The 20,204-nt window shown below is 40.6% G+C and overlaps 1 protein-coding gene across 2 annotated transcripts in view; it reads left to right on the plus strand.

Moving 5' to 3' along the window:
* Window positions 1–19,756, plus strand: part of DROSHA (drosha ribonuclease III) — a 214,898-nt gene extending 195,142 nt beyond the window's left edge. For both annotated transcript variants that reach the window (XM_069958135.1, XM_069958134.1), the window contains exons 27-32: window positions 8,052–8,193; window positions 10,084–10,166; window positions 10,722–10,825; window positions 12,648–12,740; window positions 13,774–13,820; window positions 19,369–19,756. In XM_069958135.1, coding sequence (XP_069814236.1) covers window positions 8,052–8,193; window positions 10,084–10,166; window positions 10,722–10,825; window positions 12,648–12,740; window positions 13,774–13,820; window positions 19,369–19,487 — 588 coding nt within the window. In that variant the 3' untranslated portion in view covers window positions 19,488–19,756. The remainder of the gene's footprint in view (window positions 1–8,051; window positions 8,194–10,083; window positions 10,167–10,721; window positions 10,826–12,647; window positions 12,741–13,773; window positions 13,821–19,368) is intronic.
* Window positions 19,757–20,204: the final 448 nt, after the last annotated feature.

Raw genomic sequence — 20,204 nt, forward strand, 5'->3', positions numbered from 1 at the left:
TTGTCATGTGCCTTTTTTTTTTTACAAGCAAAGAATTTCAAAGTTCGTAAAGTGCAAAATTTTCACATTTTTCATTATATTTTGATGTTTTTTTCAAAAAAAACACACAAGACAGTGACCAAATTTTGCCACTAACATAAAGTACCATATGTTACGAAAAAAACAATCTCAGAATCGCTAGCATACGTTAAAGCATCACTGAGCTATAAGCGCATAAAGTGAGACAGGTCAGATTTTGAAAAATGAGCCTGGTTATTAAGGCCCAAACAGGCTTGGTCCCTAAGGGGTTAAACATATTTTTTAAGAATTTTTCTAATTTTCCATTTTTCTATCTATATTATAAAAAAAAATCATGATATTTTTCAGTTTTAATTCTTACCACTGGGGCTAAAACTAAGCTGACATTACATGCTTTGTCTGTAATTATAAGAGGAATCTGCAGTAAAGTGATCTGCACAGCATTGCAGTGACATGTGACACTAGTAGAATGACCTCTTCAAAGGTCACAGTACGCTTAGAAATATTTCACATTCATCTCAAGGGGAGAGACTCTGACTGACTGCCTATTGTTGTCTATGTCCATGAGCCTCGCTGTAAAGCATGTCACTAAATGCAGTTGTTAAACAGGTCAGCAACTTGCAGCCCCCCATAACAATGTACAAAAAGTAAAATAAAAAAAATAACAGTGAGAAAATAGAAACAGATTGGAGTAAAAGAACAAGTTGCACTATCTAACTCTAATCAGTGAAAGAAAATTTAGGTGATACATGTCTTTTTAGTATTACTGTTTTATCATATTTGTTATCCATGCTGAATAAAAGAAACTTTCCTTTTTTCATTAAAAAAAATAGATATATAACTATACAAATATATTTGTAAAGCTGTATATATTTTGTTGCTATATATACTACTGGTTGTTGGTAATCATGTGATTCTTAAATTGTTCCATCTGTGTTAGCTGCATGCAAACATTTTAGACGTTTTTGACTGCCTGAGCCTAGATGGGTGCTTATTTACAGAGTCTGCTGCACAGCCAGGGCTACTCGAACAATCTTGCGATTTCCCTTTGCTTTCATCAGCCATATTGCACCCATTAAAGCGAAAGTATTACTTAGGTACATTGCTATGGGATTTTTACATCATTTTACGAGAACAGGCTGGAGCGGATGCCGGTCTATTAATAGAGTTGCATCCATGAGCAGGATTAACTACGTTATTTTAAAAAGTAGAGGAAACAATAAACATTTTTATTTTGAATACCCCTTTTAATTTCTGTTGATATACCAATTGCCTCTGCTGGAAGTTTGTTCCATGTGTCTACTACTGTTTCAGTAAAATAATATTGCCTCATGTTGCTCCTGATCTTTCCCCCAACTAACATTAACCTATATGAAATTTTCGATCGGCACTCGAGATCACGGGCATCACGATCGAGCGAACTGCTTTCGAACCAAAAGTCAGATGGTCTGCGCATCTCTACTGATTGTTGCTGTCGTTTGTCTTTCAACATGTTGAAAGACAAACGACAATGATAGCAGCGATCTGCTGACGTCGCTCCGTGGTATCGGAGCGGTGGCAGCAGAATGCCGCTATCCTCTATGGGCTGCCGGACTATCTAGAAATCACCCAGGCAGCCCCCCCCCCTGCAGCTCCCTGCGGCTGCTTCTGCACTTACCCGCTCGCTGCCGCTGCGTCTAATAGTGTGGGCAGTGAGCGAGGAACCAGGAGCAAGTGACAACTGACAGCGCTTGTTTACTTCTCACAGTCCCCCCGTGTAAAAGGATAAACTAGTGACAAAGAAGCTGAACAGAATGATGTATTACTTACTTTGTTTTGTGAAGCTGATCCAGAGATATCTTTCTAAATAACATGGACAATAAGAAGTCCTCTCCATTATATGCATGAGCCCAGTAGTCCTGGATATTCATGAGAAGCAGAAAACTCCACCCACAAGTTGTTGGTTTGCAGTTGTCTATCTATGCAGTGTGGTAAGAATCCTATTCTCCTGCATATTAGAACGGCTAAACAGAATGATGTAGGTAATACACCAATCTGTTCAGCATTTCTTTAATTAGTTCATGCTGCCCTCATTTAGGGCGGCAAACAACTAGTGAGTACTTGTTATGTTTTCTCACTCAAATTGGTGTACATAAATATGACCATGCTGGGTCAAATCTGTTCCCTGGTCCAATTCTGATTCCATAGTTACCTGAACTTCCGAAGACGCAGGAGCGTCTGCACACTGATTGGGTGAGGAAACATGGAATAACAGGTAAACATGGTGACAGTTAAACATGGCCACTTTCTTCCAGAGACAGCATCACTCTTGTCTCCAGTTTAGGTGTGGTTTGCAGTTAAGCTCCATTTCCTTTAATTGCAAACAACACCCAAACTGGAGACAAGAGTCAGGCTGTCTTTGGAAGAAATTGTCCATGTTTTTTAATGCTGGATAACCCCTTTTAAGTCTTTGCTGATCGGTTTTAAGCTTTAGAGCTTCCACCATTTTTTGCAGCTAGTGTTTGTGCCTGTTTCATTTTATCAATATCTTTTCGTAGGTGAAGTCTCTTCCTTCCTATTGGTTATACCTCTCACTGTACAGCCCAGCTACATACATATGTACATATTTATTGCATTGCATTGTATTGTGTTCATCTGGTAAGCCCTTTTTTTTCGTAATTTTAACTAACATTGCAAAGCCACCATGACAGCCCTACAATACACCCTGATGTTATTGCGGGAGGGTGATTGGGTAATAGAGGGAGCTATTGACTGAAGCATCTAAATTGTTAAGCAGTGGGGTTAGTGTTATCTGCAATCCCAGGTGCTGCAACCAGTGTCAGCTGTAATACACACTGTATATGAAACAGACTTGGTTCCTGAGCCTGCACTGACATACATATGTTGCAGATGACTGGCATAATTTAAATGGATTCTGAAACTTCTTCCTTCACAAAGAAAATCAATGTAACATTCATAAAACAAACTGAGTTTGGGCTTGAAATACGTAGCTATTATTTTTTTACACTCTAAAAGCCTGATAATAATGAAACAAAAAAGCAAATGGCATGTATACTAAAGCTCTGTCAGGAAAATGATACAAACATTACTTCCGTAGCTTGAACAATAAATAGGATATACATAACTGTTTAACAAACAAGAATGGTGGAGAAGTAACATATTATTTATCCTAAAATACACAGCATTGTTTAGTTCTAGCCAAGGAAAATGGATCCTGTTTATCAGAAGGAACAATGCTTTCATTGATTTAGTAACACCAGATGAGATGTTATGAGTGACCTCAGATATGTGCACATTTTCATAGCGGAATTAATAGAAACCCCACGCACTGTATTGGTAATTTTGACATAATGGTCATGAATAAGGACATTGTTAAATTTAAAGTTCATATTTATGCTAATGCCAATAGTTAAAGGAGACGTTAATATAATTCAAGTAAACACAACAGCAATAAGACAGAGCAAATACCACTCTAAAGTGCCATGAGACAAAACCCTTATACTTTCATGCTCTGTCTAAATGTTTGCTACACAAAAGGCAATTTAATGGAGGATGCACTGGTACAGCTTGTGATTCCTACTGTCAGCCAAATGCTCTTGTTTGTTAGTGAGCTGCATTGCTCCGAGCGTGTAAGACATTCAGATTCCTTCCTTCCGTTAAACATATGCTCTTTGCAGGATTATATTGCTGTTGCACAGGAGGCTAACCTTGTCATCCACAAGGTCTGCATTTTACTCTTAGCCTAAAAAAACTGAAAAAGTGAACCACCTTCTCATTTTCTTCTAGCCTGTGGCCTGTAAAGTGTTGAATTTATATATGTTGAAACACATTATCATGTTGGTGGGTGGTGTCAGGTACTGTACATCTTTTATTCCATATGTCCAAAAGCTTAGGGTACTACCACACCATTTAAAATGTTATTTTTATTTTTGTACACATTTATGTATGTTATGTTAGTACTTTGAGAAGGAAATGATACAATAAATGGGCACTGTATTAAACAACCTTCCACATTTTTTATAGTACATATTTTATATTTGCAAATCACTTTATTTACCAAAAAAAAAGACCAAAAAAAAGGGCTGTAGAGTCAGTAAGCGAGAGCTCTGACTCTGACTCCTGAATTTTATCAGGGACCGACTCCAGCTCTTTCATAAATGGCAAGTCAGAAACCAGGGAAGTTATTTATCACACTGGTGTAAAGTAGATTAGGTTCAGCAGCTTCTTCCTAATGTCCTACATGATCCTGGGGCGACTTCTGAGGGAATAGGGAAAGATATAAAGCAGCTTCTCCTGTGTGTGCAGTGGGTGCAGACAGTCTCCAGCCTCCGTGTCCTGAACTACTCAGAACTAGACTAGATGGAGCAGGTGGTCTTTTCCTGCTTACAGTCTTCTATGTTTCTAACTAAATATTCACCATACACACAGAAACACTGCTAACAATGCCAGATCCCTGTGATATAGAGGTCAGCCATAGTGATATAGAGGGGTCACACATAGTAATATAGAGGGGTGAGCCATAGTGATATAAAAGGGTCAGACACAAGTTCAGATTTATCAGCGCTCTGTCAGCAGATGGGCTCCTGAATCATTGCAGCTCCACAGGAACACTTACTGTTTCGCTGAGTGGGGTAATGACATCATAGGATCAGGAGCTTAGCGGGGACCATGAGCAGTGATGCTGCACTGCAGGGGCTTGGGGAAGGGTAAATAGGTCTTCTTTATTATTATCCCACCAACCCCTGTCCCCACCTGGATTTTTCACTGTTTCCCAGAATACCCTTTTAATTTCTGCCTCTAATACATACATACACACAGCCTGCTGTAGCTATAGCACACACACTTTCATATACAGCCTGCTGTAGCCATAGCGCACGCACACACACACACACACACACAGCCTGCTGCAGCCATAGCACATGCACACACACACACACACACAGCCTGCTGCAGCCATAGCATACACACATACACAGCCTGCTGTAACCATAGTGCACGCACACACAGCCTGCTGTAGCTCTAGCACACACAGCCATCTGCAGCCATAGCATACACACTCAGCCTGCTACAACCATAGCGCACGCACACTCAAGGCCTGCTGCAGCCATACCACTCAATAGCCATAGCACAGGAAATCTTCATATTACACAAGCATCCAGGAAGAGAACAGCACAGATCTCCCCCCACCAGGGCCGTATTTACCATTAGGCACCCGTGGTCCGGTGCCTAGGGCAGCACCTTGCAGGGGGGCAGCACCAGGGAGCAGGGGGACAGCAAAAACTATTTTTTTTTTTTTTAGTTTCCCTCCTCCCGTTCAGACTTGCCAGTAAATCTGGTGTCTTTTCCAGGCGGGTGGAGGGTATGGTGGTATTGGTCAGGTCTGGTATCGCCAATAGGTGCGTGAAGATGGGGCGTCTTCAGGTTTAGTGCCTAGGGCAGCAGCAGCTGTTAATACAGCCCTGCCCCCCACACAATGGACTCTTCCAGCTCAGAACCAAGCTGCCAAATAGTGACATCAACTTTTCCCCAACCACCCTTATCTTATAGGACTAGTGCTTTATTACTCATATATTCCCCGACCCCCCTTATCTAATAGGGCCAGTGCTTTATTACTGATATATTACCTCGACCATCCCCACGCTTCTTATCTTAGCAGCAGGAGATCAGTACTTATTGAAAAGCCCCCCCCTCCCCCCGCCTTATTATATTGCTGCTGTTTTCTCTTTTCCTTCCTGCCTACATACAGTAGCACCCTGCAAACCCAGTGCATCTGTAATCTCTCCATTCACATGTCGCGACATAGAAGAGAGGATCAGATGCTCTGCATGTTACTTCCTGTCTTATCTATATGGCCAATGTATACTACTAACCCTGTTGTGCTCGGCCTGTGTTGTCTTCTCACTCACCCTACACTTTGGTTTTAAGTCTGTTACCTTTTGGACTACATTCCTCTCCCCTCAGGAATCATGCTGGGAGTGTAGTTCAGGGTTTGGATGACCCTTTTTAGAGTGAGTGCTCAGTTATACCCTGTGGAAGAAAGCATAGGAGCCCATCAGCACTATGAATCAGCAATTCATACCCCAGTGATGTGGATGATTATGTTTTCTGTGAATTCAATGTATAGAATTGGAACTCATCTAAATTGGTATACCTTTTTACCCACATTACCCGTGCCCAATGATTGCACTTGCTCAATAACAGCAATGCTGCTTCATAAAGCCCTAAAATTACCTTGTCACCAATCTGAAGGTTAGGCTGGGTTCACACTATGTTTTGCAATCTGTTTTTTTTTCATCGTTTTTTGCAAAAAAACGGATTGAAAAACGTGCATCTGTTTTTCCATTGACTTCCATTATAGGGGGGGGGGATGGAAGTCAATAGAAAAACACACAATTGCATCTATTTTTCCATCAGTTTTTTTGCAAAAACGGGTTTAAAAAATGTAGTGTGAACCCAGCCTACCTCTAGCAAAAGCATGTAGGTTTTTAAAAACTGATTGAAACGGCAGGTAATGTTTGTTATTGTGGTAGTAAAATTGGATGATGTCTTTTGAAGATTTAATAAAAAAATGTATATGTATTGATGTATAAATTGATATACGCAAATGGCCATACAATACAGTCTGGAGTTCTGGATGTTTCAGTGTTCTCTCAGTATCAAGAGCCACATTAGCTAACATGTGGATCCCTGACTGCAGTCACTAAAGGAGGTAACCTTCAAAAAACCTGAACTTGTTACATATTTTATCTGCACTTTATATTTTTTACCTAGCACTTCTGATAGTAATAATAAAGGTTTTACTCTGGTTTATAGTAATAAAGATATTGGCATTGTTAATGCTGATGGCAACCAATGAGTAGTTTAAGTAGTTCCTTATTCTACATGTGCTTCTAATAAATTATCTGCATACTATGTTGTAGTCAAATGCACACAGTGTATATTGCAGGGTCCTTCTTTTAGCTGATTACAAGCCAAAATACAGCTATATTTTTGGCATTTAATGTGGAACTTGCTGTTTAAAACCTGACTGTAATGTTAGTTGTAGTCCAAAGTTTGTCTTAAAATGTGGCAAGCCCGTATAACAGTATCCAAAAAAATGTACTAGTTACATATCAATACCTATACAGTAGTGGTTCTCCTAGTTCCTATTTAGGCTTTCTAGCAAGATAAATCTTTTTTTAGAAGTAGGGGGTGTACTGGTAGTGCCCATGCCACCCATACCAAGTTACCAATTCTTCTCTCTTGAATGGTTAGGTACCAGCATGGTACATTGTAAATGTATACATTGTGGATGTAGCGCTAAACCCAGCATTGCCAATTAATGTATCTGAATGTTTAGTTTCCAACATTATTTTTATTTGACATATTTTGTTTACCTCAAGTGTATACAGAACTGAATGCTTTTAGGTCCCTATTATGTTACTGTAGCTGCAGTTTTGATCATATAATTTGGATGCACGGATGCTATACACACAGATAAAGTACATGTGATGAACAAGTTAGGTACATTGAAGGTCTAGAAGCAATATTATCCTGAACTATAATTACTGAATCTTGTCAAACATGACTGACATTGCCAAGATCTGTAAAAGAAAGTTCTTATTATGCACAATGAGCATTTATCTTTCATGTAACATTGGGTGCCCTAATCTGTCTAAAATACCTTCAGAGTGACAGTTTGAGAAGAACAGATTTAATAAAGGAATGGCTTTAGAAATAATGAGAGATCTGCGCTGAAAAAGAAGTTTCCAACAAAATTATGAGTCAGTCAGCAATGCAGAATTTATGCCAGAAAGTGTTCATAAATTAGGGAAAATGCTAATACGTTAAAATCCCATGATAGGCTTGTTAGTTCCTTTTGTTTTGTTTTGGCTTGGGCTAGGGAATTTGCTTGAGTTATGAAGACGCATACCTACTCTAAAGAACACTAAAAGCTGATCTTAAGTGGTCTCATTTTTTTACGATGTCAGGATTTTGGATTACATTGCCATGTTTTTATGTCCCCTCATTATCTTGTTCTCTGTATCTTGCAGCTGCTGCGTAGTTCACTGGTGAATAACAGGACTCAGGCCAAGGTAGCAGAAGAGCTGGGTATGCAGGAGTTTGCCATCGCTAACGATAAAACCAAGAGACCTGTGGCTCTTAGGACCAAAACCTTGGCTGACTTGCTTGAATGTACGTAAATAGAATAACATACTGTAAATATTGAACATGTCAGGTAAAATACAGAGGTAAATAGATCTTCGAGTGGATCTGAAAGCATTTTATGGACATTGTGGTGGCACACTGTAGTAGCCATGTTTGTTTGTTTTTTATTCGGTTGTGTATTTTATCTTTGTTGGTAGAAAGGTTATTAGTAAAAAAAAAAAATAAATCTAATTTTCACTGAAGCCTGAGACTGGGAATGGCATATACTTACAAATATAGTAAGGATTTATCCATATGTCGCATTCATATTGCATTTTTTGTCATATAAATGTGACAATTTCGATTTTAGCAGGCAAAATAAAACCGGTGTGACGTGTGGATAGACCTTTAGATCACTCTTGAAATAAGGCATCCTTTATCTCAGCTTCTTTACTTTTCCAAGTGCCTGTAAATGTTAAAGAAAAAGGTGAAAAGGTACTTCTGAAACGTAAGCACCCAATATCTCAGCCTATTAAGTCTATTTGAGTGACTCAAGGGTTAGGTATGAGATCAAGGTTAACAAACATAAAACCTGAATTCTTAATTTTCAGTGTAAGCTTTCAGCAAATTGTTTTTATAGTGATTTCTTATCGAATTTTATTCTTTTTATTTTTACTTTTAAACTCTTACTTTAAATTGTATCCATAGTAATAATAGACTCATGTAAAAATAATAGTAAAATGTTGTAAAACTTACTTGGAAGTCTGTAAATACACTATAATTCTTCAGTTGTCGCCTCTATAGAAAAATACATGAAGTAAACAAGAGTAGTTAATCTTATTTCCGTCTGTGCTCAGACACAGTTTCTTATAATCTCTTTACCTCTTTTGTACCAGATATAGTTTTGATTGGGTTAGCTAATATGAATAACAGCTGTAAACCAAATGTAGACTTCTGCTTCCTTCCTTTTTATCAGCGATTTCTAGCATGGTGAGGTTCTGGAGGTGCCCTGTCCATTTTACAAATCTAATATAAACCTTTACAAAGAGCCCCACATGCTTTCTAGAAATTGAGCTGCTGTTCTTCCAGCATTTAGAAGCACAGTCCTGTTGAACGTTAGACCACATATTTTATTAATATTTGATCAAGTCCAGTACATTCCATCAAATGGTTTCAGGACAATCCTTGTAATGCATCTTTAATGTTGTTTTATGCCTCCAATTCCTTGGCCCTGTGTAGCTAATTATTTTATAGATTCATTTGAGCTGTAATGTTTTTACAGTATTTAGGGTTTGTGGGACATTGTGGCCATGTGGAGTAGATTTATTTAAAGCTAATGTAATAATCTTATAGAACGGTGCAAAATTATCTCGAGGTCCCGGTTCATGCTGCTTTATACTGGGGGGACTGCATGTTGACATGCACCAGAGACACATGCAGCTGGTCATATATTAAGGACCATATGTTAATGTCCCATGTGCAATCTTTAGGAAAATTGGAAGCATAGAGCTAAAAGATGTGTTCTTTCTTGTAACTATTACCAGTAAAGCAGTGTTTGTTCATGTAGCAGAGTGTTCTTCTGTCACCATGTGAAGTGAAAGCAAACTGTATGAAAAGAATTAGACCGTGCTGTGTAATGAACAGTTACGCATCTTTTAGGACTAGCAGTGCATTGGTGACTATTGCATAAATATTTAACATTACAATCCATTTCTTTGTCAGAAAAGTATAAGTGGCTCCATTTTCCTGTACGCCAGCTTGCTCTGTTCTCTTAACTGCATGGTATTTGCTTTTAAGACTTGAGCATCTGTAACCACTCAGTGCCCAAACTACTTAATTCCACCCTGATAAAATGTGTCCAATGTTACTTTATTATTATTGTTTTTATAGCCATCTGGGAAAGTGTGTTCCAAATTAACCTATATGTTTTACCTGTAGCTTTTATTGCTGCACTTTATATCGACACGGACTTGGAATACGTTCACACATTTATGAATGTCTGCTTCTTCCCAAGACTGAAGGTAAATGACATTTAGTACCGTATTAACTCCTAACTCTTTCCTATATAAATAAAACAGTAAGTCCCTTGTCATTTCTGGCAGCTGGGAAGGGGTTAAGCCGCAGCAGTGGTAACAGACTATGGACATAACCTTGCAGGTTGATTTACGCTTTAGATATGTTCGATGTGGATGGATTGGCAAGACAAAAAGATAACATTTTTCAAATACCCTCAGGGTGTCAATAAGTAACCGGGAAATCACTTTCTAGAAAAGATAACCGGCTCAGGGGGCATCACAGAGTGAGTTAGGCACTTGCGTAGTAGACACATGCAATAGTCAATCATTGGCAGCTTGGAACAGTTTGACAAAGCAAATTAATCAAAACTTGTTTGGAAGAGAGTTTTAGTATACTGCCAGTGATTGATGCTATCTTCTCTTGTGTGGGACTAAATAACAAAAGATTATTGTTCCGATACATTTGACCAAGTGATTCCTAGTGTCTCTTGTATTGCTTTTTAAGAGTCTATCAAGCACTATTTAGAGCTGAATGATTCTTGTGTTCTCTATGGTCAACAGGAGTTTATTTTAAATCAAGACTGGAATGATCCAAAGTCACAGCTTCAGCAGTGTTGTCTGACTCTGAGAACTGAAGGAAAAGAACCAGACATCCCTCTATACAAGTGAGTGCTGTGTTGTAGTTTCTTCTGTGCTTAAGAATCTTTTTACTGCATCTTTTCTTATGTACCATTATATGCAAATAAATGACTGGACATGTAATCTTTACCACCACCACCACCTTGTTATACCTAGTTTGTTCTTATATAAAAATACTTTTTTTTACTGTTTCTTTAAAGACCGTTACTACCCCACTTTTTTTCTTAAATTGTACCGGTTACTGTAAAAAATAAAAGAAATTAGAGTATGAGTGTTCAGACTAAAACAAGTGGGCAGATAAGTGTGCAGCTCTTCTCACACTCTGTGCCTGCAACCAAGATAGTCCCATTTACTTACATTGGGTTTTGGTGACATAGCAAACAGCTGGAAGAGAATGAGCTTTGATTTGCTTCTCCTGGGTCAGTTCTGTGATCAGTTGGGTCACAAGAGTATTCAGACTCTGACATTTTTAACATTATTGCAGCTGGGCCATCCTTACTAAGCCTACCAGGCCAGTGCATGCTCTCATTATCACCTATCAGTCCCACAGGCAGCTCTCAAACACATCCCTTTCCCGCTTTCACTCAGCACCACTCTCTTTGTTCTTCTGTATAGTCAAGATATTATTCAAGATATTATTTCTGCCCTATGTAAGAGATCAGGAGAACAATGGTTTAGTAGTTGGATCTCCTACATTGATTAACTGCAGTGTTATAAAACTCCTCTGCATGTTTCCTCTATCTGCCATGTGTAGATTTTTTATTGTGTCCCGTGAGATGTTACTTTCCTCTGTCTCCTCCTTGTAAGATGTGACCGAAAAATGCCTATCACAAGTAGACAGGCTCAAGCTGAATTCCATAATGAATCAAGGCAAATGCAATGTAGTGAAACCCCACCCTTCTCTGTCTTCAGAGCTGAAGGAACATGGAAAGTGTAGGCTGCTGCTTTAGGAGAGTCATATCACAGGGAAAGAAGGAATCATGAAACTATCATAGACATACATGAGGCATACACAAGCCCCTACATTATTCTGTATTTATAGTCTATGCTGCATTATATAAGCCCCAGTGCTTCTTTAACAGAACAGGATTATGCCTCTCTTGTGATTATGTAATTCCCCCCATCTTTGAGGGGCTTTTGTTACATTTATTGGTTTTGCCGTCAGAAGACTTTCCTTCACCTCTCCCCCATGCAATGCAGATTCTATATAACAAAGACATAAGAGGTCTATGGAAGAAACATACTTGATCATTATTATACTTTTTCTGAACTATTTAGACGATTTTGTCGAATAAGCTGATCTGCTAAATTGGCACTTGCTTCTCGAGCCTATAACATGGCTTGACTATTTTACAGCAAAGGGCTGTATGGACATTGTTAACAATGTGCATGCAGCCCTGCTTTATAGTAAATAATATACATTATACTTACCTGCCCACACTTTCCAGTGTCCTCTTGCCTCTACCCAACTGACCGGAGCTGTCACTGAAGCGTCTACACCCATCTCTGGAGTCACAGGTGGCTCAGCCAATCAATGACCGAGAAAGGACAGCACCATGGCCAGTGATTGGCTTCTGTCAGCTGGGAAGAGGCAGGACACCAGGGAGTGTGGGCAGGTACCTGCTGACCACACACCACCCAAACTACACGTAGCGCTGCACAGTCGGTAGATGATTTTTTTTTTTCAACATGTTGAATAACAACAATCATCTGATGATCAGCTCCTAGGCTGATTCCCCCCCCCCCCCCCCCCCTTTATTACACGGGGCAATGTCTGCCGGAATCACAATACTGATTAGGTAAGCAGTGTTTTCCTTTATGAAAGTATGTTTCGCTTTTTTATTTCAGGACACTCCAAACTGTAGGACCTTCTCATGCAAGGACGTACACTGTTGCTGTATATTTTAAAGGCGAACGAATTGGCTGCGGTAAAGGGCCGAGGTAATTTAAAAGCTTTCTGTTGATGTTTGATTAATAGATAATGCTGAAAAGGTTTCTAATCTAGTGGCTCCAGCAATACGCATCATACACATTAATAAGTTATTTCCCCTCTATGGCCCTGTCCTGTCTTGACTTCAAAGTAGAAAACAATATTAAGTCATTATGCTTGGTTACTTATGACGAACATAATAACATACCCCTTGCTTGTAATGTCAGCTGTAATTAGCTAAATCGTAGACGTATTGTCAGTTCATTACATACATATGAACAAAGCCATATACATTTCTGCAGTAACATGACATCTTTGAAGGAAAGGTTGACAGAAAATCCATGTTGCATCCCCTTTCCTTGTGCTCTTTGACAGCTCCTATTGTTACCCATCTGTGACTGAATTCTGTTTCAGAGTTGTTCTACCCATCCAGAAGGAATGTTATTATATTATTTACTCAGTTTTCTAGTAAGGATCCATTAATAATGGTTCTGTGTGGGTTGTGTTTTTTTTTTTTTCCTTTCCATTCGCCTGATGATGATTTTTTTAATGTAGGTTTTGTTGGCTGACTGTCATTAATCAAAAGGGGAGTAAAGAGCGGGTAATTGTGTGCAGCCTCTTTATGAAGGAAAGATTGGACGCTTAACGCGCTTTCTGTTCTCTTTACAAAGTATTTCATTAGGACAGTGAAGCTCACTGGTGCATTGGGACACGTTAAAGCTATTCAGACACAAAACAATTAACAAAATCTCCATGCATGTGGGCTATATTTAGAATTGTGAAAAACAAAAAATATATATATTGAGTGGTAGCAATCGGTTTGCTAATACATTGGAAACAGAAAGCAATCACAGAACTATCGTTTAAATGTGGAAAGCTTTTTTTAAAAGACCCTCAAGAAAAATTGTGTATCTCTTTCTCATTTTCTTGTCTTATTGCCGCTTAAAAGGATTTAAAAGCTCAGTTAAAGCTGATGGTGGTAATTAGGTTAATTGGAGGTTTTTCTTTATTCTTCTTTTTATTTTTTTTCCTTATGTCTTGCAGTATTCAGCAGGCTGAGATGGGAGCTGCCATGGATGCCTTGGAAAAATGTAAGTTTTTGTTCTGTCTTTTGTGCCTTGAGCCTTCACAGAGAGACTTCTAATAATCAAAGAGCATGCTTTTAAGCGGATCTCTACTTTTTATCATATTATGTAATTTATTTTAGGTCCACAATTCTATTGTGCTTAAAGGGGTTATCTTGTGGTGCAGGAAGGTTTACCTTTCCTTGTGCCCTGGCTTCTCTTTTCAGCTTGCTGTCATCTCAGCCAATTATCATCTAAAGGTCTCCATACGCCTTAGACTTTAGACCAGGGATGGGGAACCTTAGCTTTGGCTGTCCAGGCATGATAGGAGTTGTAGTTTTGTAACAGCTGGAGGGCCAAAGGTTCCCCATGCCTGCTTTAGATGGACAAACCTGCAGCTCGTGATTTGGACATCAATCTGAGGTGTATGGGGCTGGCATCGCGCGCTATCTTGCTGTGGCTTACCCCTTCCCATACACTTGGCTGTGTCAGACGTTCCTGTGTATGGGGAGGACAGGCAACGGTTGGGAGAGAGAACTGACAGCCAAACGTCAGTTATTGAAAGTGTATGGGGACCTTTACCTGGCTTGAATAGGTGAATGATACATAATACTGGCACACCATTTCAGGCTGGTTTCCCTGCTTTCCTGGCCAGAAGAAGGAAAGCCGGCACAGAAGGGTTGTCCCAGAATTGTGTCTACCTGTTTATCCCCCTCCCTCATGCATCTCCATCATGGAATTATCTGTCCTGTTCTCCCAAAAGTAAGACATCCCCTGAAAATAAGACCTAGTAGAGGTTTTGCTGAATTGCTAAATATAAGGCCTCCCCTAATAAGAAGACCTAGGACCAGCCAGGGCCAACCGTATGCTCTATTTTACCAAGCATAAATATTACAGTAGAGCCAACAAAACTCACACACTACTAGCCTCACAATTAAGGGAAAATACTCTCCTGACCTCCCCTCATGCCATGAAAGATAAACAAGGTCACCTGCATCATGACCCCAATAAAGTAGCCGCAATTCTAGCGGAGTTTTACACCTCCTTATACTCCCTCCCTGACTCCCTCCCATCAGACCCAGCACAACGTACACACCTCCTTGACCAATACCTAGCCTCCTGCCAATTGCCGCGACTTGCACCCTCTGACCTAGCCTCTCTAAATGAATCCATCACCCTAGAGGAGTTATGCGAGGTGATTAAAAATCTCCCTAATGGGAAGTCTCCTGGACCAGATGGTCTGCCCTATACTTATTATAAGACGTTCGCTACTATGCTGACCCCGTATCTCCTGGAAATGTATAATTCCTTTCTGCGAGGTAGTCCTGTCCCGCCAAGGATGCTGGATTCATTTATTACGGTAGTCCCCAAGTCGGGAAAGGACCCCTCTGACCCGGCGAGCTACCGCCCTATTTCCCTTCTGAACTCAGACTTGAAAATCTTTACTAAAATTCTAGCGGTTAGGCTGGGACAGTATTTACCGACACTTGTGCATGCGGACCAGGTGGGGTTCATTGTGAATAGGCAGGCAGGGGATAACACCAGGCGTACCATTGACCTCATTGAGATCCTGAACAAGACTGAGACCCAGGGCCTTCTCTTGAGTCTCGACGCCGAGAAAGCCTTTGATAGGCTAGGTTGGCCTTTTTTGTTCTCGGCCTTGGAGGCTTTTGGTATTTCTGGTGCATTTCTAGAGGCAACGCGAGCGCTCTATGCAACCCCCTTAGCTAGAGTAAAGTTGGCGCATGCTATGTCGTCACCGTTATCCATCAAAAATGGGACTCGCCAGGGCTGCCCCCTGTCCCCGCTATTGTTTGTCCTCAGTATGGAACCCCTTGCGGCTAAAATACGTCTATCTCCAGACATACAGGGAGTGCAGGTTAGGGATCGGGAATTCAAATTGTCCCTCTTTGCGGATGACGTCTTGCTAACTTTAAGGAACCCCCTGGTTACCCTCCCTAACTTGCACTCTCTCTTGAATGAATTTGGCACCTTATCAGGCTATAAGATAAATCCTCATAAAAGTGAGGCACTGGCGATTAACCTTCCTGATTCGGTGGTCTCCCTTTTACGGGCCTCCTATCCCTATAGGTGGGGTCACCAATCCCTCAGATACCTGGGCACAAATATAACCCCGACCTACTCTACACTATATAAACAAAATTTTCCCCCACTATTTCAAGATATCTCAGTACAGCTGACTAAATGGGCCAAACTCCCTCTATCTCTTATAGGTAGGATAAATTCCGTGAAAATGAACGTCCTTCCTAGGTTTTTATACCTGTTAGAAACGTTGCCGGTGCCTATACCTAAATTAGCCATCCGGAAGTTACAGGGGGCGTTGTTAAAGTTTGTTTGGAAGGGGGGAAGACATAGGGTGGCTCAGTCAGTGATCTGTGCGGGGCGTAGTAATGGGGGACTTGCCATGCCAGACTTCTATAAATATTATCTAGCGACCCATCTCCGGAATATACCCTTCTGGACTAATCTCCTGGCCTACACTAAGTGGGCGGAGATCGAAAAATTGTGGATAGCCCCACTGCACCCCAGTAACCTAATCTGGTCCCCTACCCCTCCTTCTGACACCCTCTCTTTGCTGAGTCCGATGAAACATACCTGGGACGTATGGAGACAGACCAATGCCCAATTTCATTTACATTCACAACCATCTCTGTTGACACCTTTCTTATATACAGATCGGATACCTGAGGCCTATAGCTATGACGCAATCTCGCCCTGGCAAAGGGCTAGACTGTTCCATTTTGCTGATGTAGTGTGCCCCTTTACTCGACAGGTCTTGCCATTCCAGACACTCCGAGAGCGATTTGACCTACCCCTACGGGCAGCAGCCTATCACGAGATGATATCCTATTATGCAGCCCAGATCACGGATTATAAACCTTTCCAGAGACCTACCTTATTTGAACAGCTGTGTAAAGGTGTCCCGTGTACTAAGGGGCTAATATCAACCATCTATACCCTTATTAATTCTCCCTCTAGTGGCGATACCTTGCAACATAAATATATGGAGAAATGGGAGGACTACCTGCAGCGGCCATTGTCGCGGGGCCTGTGGCAACTTATTTGGGCCCAGGCGGCCAAATCCTCCTCTTGTATTTCTTATAAAGAGAATCAATATAAGATCCTTTATTTCTGGTACCACACTCCGGATTTGCTAAATCGTTTGTATCCTGCTACTCCGCCAGAATGCTGGAGATGCCTTGCTCACAGGGGGACCCTCCCACATATCTTCTGGGATTGCCCTCAGTTGAAACCATTTTGGGCTGGGGTCCAGGGGCTGACCGCGGCGGTACTGGGTCAAGTGGTACCTCTGACTCCGCTCTCCTACATCTTGAATATCCCCCCAAAAACTATGAGGAAGCACCAAGCTCGGTTGTTTCTGTATATACTCACAGCGTCTAAATGCCTTCTGGCTAAGTATTGGAGACAACGTCTTATCCCTTCTGCCGTTGAACTTGTCAATCGTATACAAGATGTCAGGAGACTGGAGTACACCACAGCGTCCCAGGACGGCAGGGTGGACAAATTCCTGAAGGTTTGGGCACCTTGGGATACTTATTATGAGCTCTCTCATACACCAGCGGGCACTTGACATGAACAACTTATTGCCCCTTTTGTTTCTGTCCTGTCCTGGTCTTCCCCTCTCTATGTTTGATGTTGTATTAAGTGTTTACTGTTCTCTTGATATAGAGGCCCAGTTGGCCCTATGGGTTGGTTCCTCAGGTTCGGGACCCTGGTTTCCTGTGAATGAAGTCCACAGCATTTGTTCTTTGCTGGCATTCCCATAATCTTTGTGTCTAGAACATACCAAGCACCTGGTGGGATGTACTATGCTGACTGTATAGCTTCTCTGTTGTGAAACCTGGTGAACCCTGTTACCTGGACATATGGTTATCTGCTTTTGATTATTTTGTATGTCTTTTTGAAATATCCAAAAATAAACAATTTATAAAAAAAAAAGAAGACCTAGGACAGTTTTTGTTTGGAAGCATGCCTGCCAAACTGAACACCAGGGCATGCAGCTGTGATTCTTTTTAGTCCTCAACCTTTGTTTCCTACCTTCACCGTCTGCTGCAGCTGCATGCAGGACATAAAAACCGTCACCGGCTAAGCCTGTTGTTCCCTTCCGTGGCTGTCACTTGTAATTGTGCAGGCAAGGCATCAAGAGGCCCATCTCCTGTCTCCATCCCTGTTGTTGTGTCCCCTACCACCAGATCTAGGGCTCTGCACAGTCTGCTATTAACCTGTCGCCTGCCTCCATACCGCACGCTGTCCCTGCTGTGCTGTACGAGTGTGCTTTGGTAAGATCCCCCTGGTACCAGGAAACCACCATACCATACGTTCTGTCCCTGCTGTGTATGTGACGTGAATTATTCTTAATGGAAAAATAAGACATCTCCTGAGAATAAGACCTAGCGCATGTTTGGGAGCAAAAATTAATACATTATAAGACACTGTCTTATTTTCGGCAAAACACAATATGATTCACCGCAGTGCTGGTAAGTGCTGAAAATTTGTCTTTGTTGCTATTTACATTGGACACTTATTTAGTTTTGCGCACCCCACCATGATCTTGCTAAGAGGATCTTGTCTGTGATTTTCTCATGTGAACTGCAGGACTACTGGTTCACTGACTGGTGCAAGTTATGTGCATTTTGTGATTGCTGTTTTAATTGTTATACCTTCAACTGTACTGCTGTATATTACTAGTACTACTGTATTGCTATATAGTACTGTTCCCTCAAGCCAGGTAAGAAGGTATTTGGCTGAGATGGCAGCAAACCTCAGGGAGTCAAAAGTAGGTAGGAAAGATAATTCCTTCCCTGCTTCCTGGATAACCCCTTTAATCCCCAAATTTATATGTGTGGCGTTTTTCTAAAAACATAGTCCAAAATCCTCTACAAATATTGGGGGTGAGATATTGTCCCTTTATATTACCAATCAATAAATTTGACATATCTAGGCCATGCCTCAAACTGAAATCAATGGCAGCTATGAGCTGCCGTAGATTTCCTCCACAATGCGGCAATTTTTGGACTATAAAGAGGTCCTCCTAAATATATGAACTACATCACCCTAAATATCCACTTCCACCTGGTTTCCATCTTGAAACACAGGAAATGGTCACCCAGTCATACTGACCAAACCCAGTGCTAGGCTGAGCAGGTATTTTATTTGTTTTGAGGGAGAGACCAGAACACAGAGAACATGAGGGACTCAATGAATGTTTGAATGGCAACGGTGTGGAATCAGGCATGAATGACCTTCCCATTTTATATCCCAGGACAAACCCTTTAGCAAAGCTCTTAAATTGAAAGTTTGTGTATCATGCAGTCCTATAAACCACTGATCACTTCATCAGTTGCGCCTAATGACAAGCTCTGCTTCGCTGAATGTGACAACTGTTTCAACTGCACGACTACTAGCACATCCTTATTTCTTACTGTAGGTCTGTCTGTTAATAATGTGTGCTCTGGTATTGTCTTTTCTAGATAGAACAGAATAATGCCTAACAGACATAGTATAGGTGATGTCATTCTTCTTCTTTCCCCAGATAACTTCCCCCAGATGGCTCATCAGAAACGTTTTATTGAACGGAAGTACAGACAGGAATTGAAAGAAATGAGGTTGGAGAAGGAGCAACAAGACAACACCGAAGACGTGAGAAAATAAAGCCTGCCATTCTTACAGTATCCATTCAAACTCACTAGGGGCAGCTGCCATACAAAATCCTCCTGCCTGTTTGCAAGTGTTTACAGACATCTCATGCTGTGTCCAGTTAACTGGGAAAGAAAATCATGAACTAGAGTTTTTTTGTTTTTGTTTTTTCTCCTTTGCTGTTTGTTTCAATTTTAGTAACTTTTATGTGTTTTACCTAAAGAATTGTCTGTACGTCTTTTAATTCTATTAATTTTTATTTAAGTGTATGACTTAATAAAGTAAACAATCTTCTTTTCCGAACAATAGATTCTGCTTTATTGATTGTTGGAGTATTATTTCAAAAAGCCTAAGAAAAGTGGTTATTCTAAAGTAACTGAAATATTTAACCTCATCCTTCCCAAAAAAAAAAAAAACTGATCAGGTGAAATTGGTTTCACAGGGAAACCTGGCAGTCAGTTGTATTTGAAGCAAACAGAATTTTGTTTATAACACTATTGCTTAAATGGTGTCCTTGGGTTCAGTATAATGATGTAACATGCAGAGGTAACATCTGATCTCCTCATATCAATATTTATTAGGACAGCTTATCTACTATAAAATGTAATTCCATGTCAAATCTAAGGCTGCATATATATCAGAAATCATCTGAGAGTTCAATAATCTATGTAAAAATGGTTGACCTGCAGCCTTTGGTCACATTATTTGTTGCATTATCCATAAGATTTTCTG

Source organism: Dendropsophus ebraccatus, chromosome 2, assembly GCF_027789765.1.
Source record: "Dendropsophus ebraccatus isolate aDenEbr1 chromosome 2, aDenEbr1.pat, whole genome shotgun sequence".
NCBI lineage: Eukaryota > Metazoa > Chordata > Amphibia > Anura > Hylidae > Dendropsophus > Dendropsophus ebraccatus.